General features: G+C 40.1%; 1 protein-coding gene and 1 pseudogene across 1 annotated transcript; both read left to right on the top strand.

Moving 5' to 3' along the window:
* The first annotated feature begins 238 nt into the window (after positions 1-238).
* Positions 239-771, top strand: LOC123784363 (keratin-associated protein 13-1-like; annotated as a pseudogene).
* Positions 772-7,997: 7,226 nt separating this feature from the next.
* On the top strand, positions 7,998-8,618 carry KRTAP27-1 (keratin associated protein 27-1). Its single transcript, XM_045785688.2, has one exon. The coding sequence runs from the start codon at positions 7,998-8,000 to the stop codon at positions 8,616-8,618; it is 621 nt and encodes a 206-aa protein (XP_045641644.2).
* The last annotated feature ends 1,850 nt before the right edge of the window (positions 8,619-10,468 follow it).

Genomic DNA, 10,468 nt, shown 5'->3' with positions numbered 1-10,468 from the left:
GTGTCTTCTATAAACCCCAAATAATTAAACAGCAGTTAAGAACACATGAATGTGTTCAGTTATAATTATGGCCTAGGTGAATTAGTTATTTTCATGACAAGACATGTGCAAGAATGGGGAGGATCTGAATCACACCTAGTGCAGTGAGCATATATATATATAAACATGCCTGGGAGGAAGAGGGGCTATCAAAACATCTCCTCCCTGGCACTCAGCTGAATTCACATCTCCTGCCAACATGTCCTACAGCTGCTGTTCTGGAAACTTCTCCTCCCGCTCCCTTAGGGGCTATCTGCGCTACCCAGCCTCCTCCTGTGGCTCTTCCTGCCCCACCAACCTGGTCTACCACCCTGACTTCCGCTCTCCCAGCACCTGCCCGCTAGGCTCCTCCCTCTCCAGTGGCTGTCAGGAGACCCTCTGTGAGCCCACCAGCTGCCAGACATCCTGGGTGGTGTCCAGCCCCTGCCAGACATCCTGCTACCACCAGAGGACCTCCACGCTCTGCGATCCTTGCCTGTCTACCTGTTCTGGGTCTCTAGGCTGTGGATCCAGCAGAAGTTACTGCCTGGGCTATGGACCTAGAAGTTCCTACTCCCTGGGCTGTGGATCCCGTGGCTTCAGAACCCTGGGTTATGGAGTTCTGTGGGCCTCCCTTTCCTGGGCTATGGATCCAGATTCTGCTGTCCAACCTACTAGGCTTCTAGGAGCTGCGAAACTTCTTGTTGCCCAACAATCTGCAGATCTTGCTTCTCCCACAAATCAACTTGTTAAGGATTCTAGACCTGGACTTCACAGTCCCTCAAAGTCGATCTTGGCTGTTATCTGGCTACAGTCTATATTCTACTACCTAGAAAAGTATAATTAAATAGAAATCCTAGGGGCACCTGGGTGGTTCAGTCATTAAGCGCCTGCCTTTGACTCGGGTCATGATCCCAGGGTCCTGGGATCGAGCCCTCCATCGGGCTCCCTGCTCGGCTAGAGGCCTGCTTCTCCCTCTCCCACTCCCCCTGCTTGTGTTCCCTCTCATCACTGCCTCTCTCTCTATCAAATAAATAAAATCTTTTAAAAAATCCTATTAATATGAAATGGTTTATCTCCTAGAATACCCATCTTGTTTTCCTCCTTTTTTTTTTTTTCTATTTTCCCTCTTACTTCTCTAGTTAAAAATGATCCAAGAGGTCTTTTTTTTTTCTTCAAATAAACTCATATAATTTGATATCGGATCACAGGTCAATGTTAATTTAAAGAAAAAAACTATCCATTGGGAATTTCAAACCCACTTACTGTTCTTTGTCTAAAAAGAAAGGAGGACACGTATTGCATGGTGCACTGGGTGTTATACGCAGCTAATGACTCATCGAACTTTACATTAAAAACCAGGGATGTACTGTATGGTGACTAACATAATATATTAAAAAATAACAATAATTAGGCTCCCTGGTAGGCAGAATTTTCTGACCACAACAGAGTTAGTTCCCTGGAATTTTTGGCAAGTGGAATCACAGCTCAGGGCAGGAGGTTAGTCTAAATGCTTCTGTGTATAATCTTTTCAGCCTTACTAGGCACCTTACTTTGGTTAAACTACAGAGTCTAATCCAAGAAGAAAAGTTCCAGGGACAGCAGTGATGCTTCAAGTTGTACTATCCTGGTTTCTTTAGATGAGGAAATGTCAAAATACTTTTCATGAGCCTCTTTTGTAAACTTATGCAAGCGGTAATGGCATTTTGACCTCCTGATACTAATAACAGTAACTGGTATGATGAAACAAACTTCCTAAATATGGATGAAATTAAACACTTATGTATTTGATTATAATAAAATTAATTCAATTTCTAACTCATTTCTCATCTTGGTGCTTGTCTCCTTCCTCAATCTGTTTCCAAAGATGTCACCTGGGAACTCAGGGAAACATGGCGCTATCATGAATAGATAATATTACCTGAGAAAGAGGACTTTACCTCTTGGTATCTTGGGGTTAGATCTGGATGTGATAACTCATAGTCTACTAAACTCTCTTGTGGTTGCAGAACACAGTCATCCACATTTGAAAATACGTAAGTGGGAAGAAAAATCTGTAGGTGGGTCTGGGTACTCATTGTTCATTGCCCTCACAAGATGTTTCTCTCCCCTCTCCCCCAAAGAAGCTGGGTTTTGTTTGTGTATCCCCCCTTATCTGCACAGTCAGTCCTAGAAAATAACGTGACCATGCTCCTAGTTTTTGGAGCAACAGTCTCTTCCTCTGGACTTTGTCGTCTCCTGTGTGGAATGCTACATCCATCTTGCCCGTGGCCTAAAAATTAAACCATCACATGAAAGATAGCAAAGCCGAGAGAAATGTGAGAAGCAGAGCCCAGACTGTGTCATTCTGGATTTTAGTAAATATGAACCAATAAACTTTTCTCTTACTTAAACCATTTTGAAAAACAATTTCAGTTACCTTATAGCTAATGTTTTCCTAAATGAGACACTCATTGGGAAAGCTGGAACAACCCCCTTGCCCAATAAAGGGCCCCGTGTAATGTTAAAGACCATTTGCAGTCCACCTTTGCCCTGCCCTCCTCCCTCTCCTCACGACTCCCCACAGGCATTCACTCCACCAACATGCACTCCAGCAATGCTGTCTACTCCCATTTCCTTGAACACGTGTGCAGAACTGAGGTCTTATACAGTCTTATACCTTTAGGAATATCATGTCTTTCTAACACTTCAAAACCCACAGAAATATTATCTCTTCTCTCACTCCTTTTTGGAAGACTTCACAATCAATAGAGTTGATTGTTTCCTACACAACAGTAGCATTAAATATTCTTATATTTTTGTTAATTACAAATTCACTATTTTATGTTTTATTTAAAGTATTATTTTGTTTAACCAGTACTATTTTGTTCGTTTGCTTTCCCTTGTTATAATCTCTATGAACACAATGGAATCTTACCTAACAGGATCTGGAAAGTAGTAAATACTCAATAAATACTAATTTAAAAGATGAAAGAATGAAATGGAACTAGGATGATAGTCTCCAGAATGTATTATGTCAATAGGAACAAACATTCTTTCATTTTTGCTAGTTGAACTCAATTTGGATAAGCTAGTTGTCAGTAACGTCATTAATCTTCTGGTCACCATTATGATCAAAAATGACTTAGCTCCATCATAATGACATATCATCACAACTGCAGTAGCCATAGGATAAATGAGAGCACTCAAAAGCAAATTCCCATTTCTGGACCACACAAAGGCAGAAAAATAACTTCACCAAAACCTAACCTCGGGGACAGGCCAGAGTAAGTGCATCTGGGGAAAAGAACAAAAAGCAAGTGTAAAAGGGTTGGGAAATATAGGAGTTAATGCTCAAATGGCCAAGATACTATGGTCCATTCTCTCTTTCCAATTACTCTTTGTTAAGGGCTACATAGAGAGTTTGTAGTTTTCTTTCTTTCTTTCTTTCTTTCTTTCTTTCTTTCTTTCTTTCTTTCTTTCTTTCTTCTTTCTTTCCTTCTGGATATTTAAATTCATTGAATTGTAAATGACCAAGAATTATCCCAAGAAGCAAAATTATTTAGAGATAGTTTAATAGAAAAAAAAAATGATGTCACATGTGAATCTGTTTATTACAGCGTTCTAAGAGAATTTCTTTATCATTACAAATAGATAAAGCTGGCAAGAGACTATCTCCATATTCCACGTAGGATCATTATCATGGTATAGTGTCATAAGTCTGAGTATTCCAGAGACTAAGATTTTTTTTTTTTCTGTATGTATTACAGTGTCTGAGAGTGGTTATATGGTACTTGACTTATTTTACAAATGTTATATTTAAAGGAAATTGGTCATTCCCCTCAGCACACTCTTTCGAGGTGGACCAATGAAAAATATACTTTTTCTTTATTTCTCGGAGTTACTCTGAAATACAATAGGACTATTCATTTTAAGTGATGGATTTCTACCACCATGCATGGCAACTAATAGCTTACTGACTTCAGTCTTTGTTCTGTCCTGTTAAAATTTTTATAAGTAATCTTAATAAAAATTAGATGGCTGAAATGAAAGTGCAGATTTCATTCAGCGGGTAGATTTGACAAGATGCCATTTCATGTCCTTTTCAACTCTGAGATATTAAGATTCTGATAGAAAATCATAGAATGTGACAGCCAGAAAGGACCTTTGAGATCTTCTCATCTAAATTCATTATCTTAGAAGATATCCAGAGAGGCAGGGTGACTTGTCCAAATTCATGCAGTGAATTAATGGAACCAGGGCTAGAAGCCAGATCTCTTCACTCTTGGTCTAATATTCTTCCATTGCTATGCAATCTGTCTATTATGAGTGACCTTCCTGGTTGGAGAAGAGGAATGGATTTAAATTAACTTAAGTCATTTGGTTGGGGAGATAAAACCAAGACAAGGATAGAGGATTATGGGAGAACTGAGCTGAATTATGTTACTCTAATTTTTTATTTATTTATGTTTTACTTTACTATAGCTGAACAAGTGTTTAGAAGTCCAATATAGCCACATAATCAAATATAAAAGTAGTATAAACTGTTCAACCTTATGATCATCAAGCGCCAAGCCCTTGAGAGATAGAAACAGGTTGACTAGACCTTTAATGGGAATGATGAATACAATCCAACCCTTAGAAAAATGGAATGTGCAACAGTTATGGACGCAAACAAAATAATCTCAAACACACAAAAAAGATACTATGTTTATTTCACCTGATAGTTTAATATCAATCCAAGATTGAGATCACCATCAGAACAACATTTTGGTCTGCACAAAGATCCTTAACCTGATCAGAAATAATTGCTACTTTTATTCATTTACCATTCCATATGTGGCAATCACGTATCATATATATCATCTCATTTTTATCTGTAAAACCATTTTATGAGGTTGATACTCTTACAAGTATGGTGACTAACATAATGTAATAAAAAAAAACATTAAAAAAATGAAGGATCCAAGGGATAGACACTTAAGGGAAATGTTCAAGGTTTGTGACTGTAGATCTTGGCTTAAAAATCATAGCTGGAGAACCCTTCCTTGTATTTAATTTCTTATCCACAGCAATTTTTAATAGTCCACCCTCTGGTGGTAAAGAAGTGCTACTGCAGCTGCAATCATTTTTCTATTTCAAGACCGGGACAGACCAGACCAGGAAATTGTTCAACCATTCAGTGGCGAAGTATCCAGTTACCATGAGCAATCATGTGACCGTTTCTACCTATTTCACAAGAAAACTAGGAAATAGACTACATAATTATCATTGTTCAAGTGCCTACAAAGTGAACACTTAATTTTTAGTGGGTTGCTTTGAACAGTCTGAAGGTGACCAGTTGTCCTGGCATATGTCATTCCACGGTAATAAACCTAGTAACTCCCTCTATAAATCCAACACCAGCCAAAATCTGTATTTACTCATTGAGCTAAAATTGCGTGCTGAAACACCTATTCATTCAGCCATCAGTTAAATAGCATGTGCAAGTTAATGCTTCATCCCAAAGAGAAAAGAATCCATGGGGTGGCCTTATTCACAAATGACAGACCTGGCGTCACTATTTGACATTTAGAGATTGGGAACTGCACAGGTATTCACTAATTTGCTACACATTGTGAGGTTAATAAGAAGGCAGTCTGTTGGAGACAATTGTGTGAATGCTGGCCGGGAGGATGTCCCGCCTCTGCCCCCCCCCAACCAAGTCTGGTTTTGCAACAGGACTCTGTGGTGCTGACAGTGAAAAGTGGTGCCCTTTTTTCATGGGGAAAGCTTTTTAAAACATGCCTACATACAACCAAACATGATTTTGAAATAATTGACTCCGCTCGTGCCATGCTAATAAGTGGCTTCCTTAAAGATTTTGCTCTTATTTCACAAAGGGGTAGCTGAAATGTAGGCATGGGTCTTATTATTATTTTTTCCTCTTTAAACTCTGTACCTTGGCCAATTCTTGAAAATCTTGGGTATGTCAAGCTTCCAGAATTCTATCCCTTCAGACATTAACTATAATTTGAATACACTTAGCAACTTCTCTTTATTTAGCAGCTTCTATTCATTAATTTTTCAAAATGCATTAATGGAACTCTTACTATGTGTCAGCCAGGCCCTGTGCTCAGTGCTGGGGATACAATAGCGAGGAAGATATACGTACTCTTTGCCTTTGTGGAACTCACAGTGCCGTGGCAAAGGCACGGCGAAGAAACAAATAAAATCATTATAAACTGAGATAAGCTCCATGAAGGAAGAAAAACAGACTCTGAGAATGGAAGCTTTTTTCAAATAGGGTGACGAAGGAAAGCCACTATTCTAGGTAGCTCTTACATGGAGACACAAAAGATGAGGAGAGGAGCTGCACGTGGAGTGGGAGAGGGCAGTGAAGAGGTGAGACAGACGGGCATCTGCATGTAATGAGGCAAAGAGAGGCTTGACATGCTCAAGAGCCCAATAGAGGCCTGTGCAAATGGAGGATGTGGGGCAGAAGGAAAGGACAAGATGTAGACTTAGTAAAGTACACAACACCCAGGTTTTGCAAGTGCTAGGTAGGCCGGGCTAAGGAGGACGGATCTTCCTCTCCGAGCAATGAAAATCCATTTAATACTTCTAAGCACCAGAGTTAACAAGCTACGGAGGAAGCCTCTGTGATGATAAATACAAATATGCATACGATTTAAATGGGGTGCTGTTTGGGTCATGGGGAGGGCAGAATGGGATCTTGAAACACACAGGACTGGTCATTCAACATTATAAGTAACTTGCACATGTTGTGAAGGCATTACACGCAGGTTGAGCGTGCTGCTTGTCAGGGTGAATGTATTCAGATGTGTCCTTTGAAATACAGGAGATCCCCAGTCCATCGCATGTTAAAGAGGATGTATCAGAACTGTTCCAGGTTCCTGAATGTTCTTGATTTTCTTCAGATCTGAGAAAAGGGGCCAGAGCGTTGTGCTAAGAATACACTTCTGTTGTTTCAGTCTCATGAGCCAAGCTAAGTGAATTATAGAAGATGCTGCGGAAATTGTGCTGGGGTCCTGTGTTATGAGCATGGAACTAAGCTGCGTACAACTGCTAATGCGAGAAATGTAGGTGCCCATCATTCTGCAGTCAAAAAACAAAACATGATACACAAAAATGAAAAGCACATCTGAAACAGGTTTGTTACAAAGGCAAATTATCAACCATTGAGAAACGCAAATAAAAGTAAATACACTACTTGGTATAAACATAGTCATAATAAAGAATGTGTCAAAGTCCATCGGTAAGTCAGAGGAAGAAGTAATAACCTGTAAATAGGAAGATCAGGGAAAAGCTTCATAAAGAGGCGATGTTTACATTTGACCTTCAATAAGGCAAGGGATACAAAATGTTAGACAAAGGGAATGATGTTTATAAGGCAACGACCACTTTCAGTATTTTGGGTGAGCAGTTAAGAAGAGATTTCATTGTCGCGTGCTTCACACATCTTCATCAATTGGACAGATCAAGATCTGAGTAGAATGAAGGTGAGCTTAAACCTATTGGTTCCTGACTGAAAATGTCTTGATCATGTTGTTCTGTTCTGCCAAAAGAGCACCCCTCCAAACTCCAGTGCTGTTGTTGATTAGTTTACGACTGGCTGTTTCCACATCCATTTGTTTTATCCATTTGCCAATATGGAGAGTCACAGCGACTAAGAAAAAAAAAAGTTAGCTTGGGTGGCATGTTGGGACTCATATTTGAGAAACTCTGCCCTGATGAATCAGCTTTGGGGCTAACATGAAAGCCATTTTGAAGATTCAAAATGGACGGCTTCTTTGTTACTAGGATGTCATCTTCCTATGTTACTAAACAAAGTGCTAATGAGATGTTATCCTTCAAATTAGCGTAAGCAATGAGGTGGAAAGGAGTCTTGAGAAGAAGCCAACACCCAGTTTTCTGAGTATATAATCTCGCCAAAAAAGAATCTTCAGACCTGGCAGGCTGGATCCTTATGATCAATTCCAATCAAGGGTTTCATCAGTATGCCCCAGAGCCAAGACCACTTGCCCAGGAGTTTCTACAATGCCCCACCACTCTCTGCCATCATACATGGGTCCAAGCTTATAAACTTTGAAGATGGATTCTTTTTACCCAGCAGCTGTCATGGCAGGACCTGGCTCCTGGACAACTTTCAAGAAACCTGCAGTGAGGCTACCAGCTGCAAAGTGCCCAACTGTAAACAGGGACCGTGCACAGAGCCTAGCTGTGTGCAAAGTGCCGGCCTCCCCAGAGCTGTCCAAACAACTTGTTCTAATTCCAGGCCCTGTGAAAAGACAATATGTCAATCAGGACGTTCCTCAGCAGTGGCGGAGTGTGTTTCTGCGCCTTGCCGGTCAGGAAGCAGCCAGCAAGTAGGTTTTGTGGTCCAGAGCTGCCAGCCTGTGAGCTATGTGGCCAAGAGTTGTCCACCCAAGACGTGTGTGTCTAAGAGTTGTCAGACTCCGGAAAGTGAACCTGGCCAATGTCAATCTCAGAGCCCTGAATCCAGTTCCTGTAGGCCTCCCGTCTCTGTGGCACCAGGGTCACAACTCCCAGAATCTTCTTCTAACATTTATGAGCCGACTTGCTGTGTTACTGGTGGTTTGCAAATGCCTCGTAAGTGAAGAATGGGTAGAATGTGTAGATAGGAGATAGCAAATTCTAATTGAGATAAATTGATCCTTAAGATATCTAAGAACTTTTATTTCTCTAAATACATATTATTGTGCATGGGTTTGTGAGTCAAGGGATATGTCTTCTGTCTTCAAAGAAAAAAATTTTTGTTTTTTTTTCCTCTTTGGGGTATTTCTGATAGTAGCTGGGGTTGGAAAGCATGTTAGATATGTTAGGTCGCTAGGACACTATTTGTGATAAAACAGTGAGAGTTGCAACCAGGAACTAACATGAGTACTTAAGTCAACATGACACTTTGGCCACTGGTTATTATCAATGGAAACACTTAGCATTGAATCTGTCTTATTATAATATATAAATGTAATGCGCTACTAATACCAGAAATCTGTATAATACTGCAGTTTAAAGGGACACTGAACCCTTTCTAGTCCCATGAATTCTAATGGATTTAACTCTTATCAGAAGTTGTCCATATTGTTAATAACATCAGAACCACAACTGAAATCTGTGTCTACTCCCTGTCCATCCACTAGTTTTTCCGCCTCATCACCACACTCTTGTAGGCAACTGTGAGGTTGAAACTATTGCTCGAAGAGTGCACGAAAATTTTCAATTTCACTTCCATGGACTTCATAACCACAAAGTAGCAAGAGACCTTTGAATATCACGAGTTCAAGCTTAGTATACCCACTACATTTCTCCTATTCTTCTTCCTCTTCTCACTATATCTTAAGTGTTTTTTGAGTTGGGAAAATACTCTTTGTATTAAATAAATTTACTTCATTTAGAATTACAAACTTAGTTGTCACACTATTATTTTCGTTCAACACTTTTGTGGGGTTTGTTATTGGTTTTACACCAGATGAAAATCGAATCAATATTTGGAAGAAAAAAGGAGACCATGTTCCCTTCCAATTGTCTGTATGGCGTGAACCAGAATAAAAGAGCACATCTGTGCCAGTCCGCAGAAGATGGGGAGCGTGCTCATTATGAAGATCATGAAACCATGGAGCCAGAAGGTGTGAAGATATGTGAATTCTGCTTAGAATAGCCCATTGTGGAGCTGGGGGTGTGCTCTTGCCTGGAGCTCTCATTGTTCGGGGTGACAGAAGGTGGTGGTAAAGAGCATGAACCCCGAAGTCAGATTTTCCTGGGTCCGAATCTTCTCCTTGAGGGGTGAAGGCTGTTTGAATCTCAACTGTGTGGCCACATTCAAATCACTTAAGCGCTCTCACCTCAGTTTCCTGAACTCCAAAACCAAGGTGATAATGATGGTTCTGCTGTGAGAGGTAATAAGTTAATAATTTGAAAGGGTTCAGCACATGACCTTGAAGGAAACGCTCAGTAAGATAGAGCAACATGATTGGCTAGACTCAATATGAACAGCAGAGACAGGGATTTATAGATAAGCCCCAGAGTCTATGACAGATTAGGAAAGCTAGTCATCCAAAAAAAAAAAGAAAGAAAGAAAGAAAGAAAGAAAGAAAGAAAGAAAGAAAGAAAAGAAAAGAAAAGAAAGGAAAGGAAAGGAAAGGAAAGGAAGAGAAGAGAAGAGAAGAGAAGAGAAGAGAAGAGAAGAGAAGAGAAAAGAAAAGAAAAGAAAAGAAAAGAAAAGAGAAAAGAAAAAAGAAAAGAAAAGAAAGCCTAGCTGTTTTGTATCACAAATGATGCAAGTAGCGCCTCTTACCAAGAGAAATGCTAAGGAAACATGCCATGGCTTGCTGAGGTGGGCTGGCAAGCAGCTGAGTTTATGACAAAGCTAATGTTGATTTATCTGTCGGTTCTGTGGGTGGGTTAGACGCCGGTCGTCCTAAAGAGGAAGATTTAAGCCTAAACTCTA

This window comes from Ursus americanus, chromosome 4 (assembly GCF_024610735.1).
Source record: "Ursus americanus isolate L20-20 chromosome 4, mUrsAme1.1.p, whole genome shotgun sequence".
Lineage (NCBI taxonomy): Eukaryota > Metazoa > Chordata > Mammalia > Carnivora > Ursidae > Ursus > Ursus americanus.
The sequence above is the reverse complement of the archived record's forward strand: the minus strand, read 5'-3'. Positions and strand labels throughout refer to the sequence as shown.

Excerpts from the sequence above, each read along its gene's own strand:
- KRTAP27-1 (XM_045785688.2), top strand. The coding sequence starts at position 7,998 with ATGCCCCAGAGCCAAGACCACTTGCCCAGGAGTTTCTACAATGCCCCA.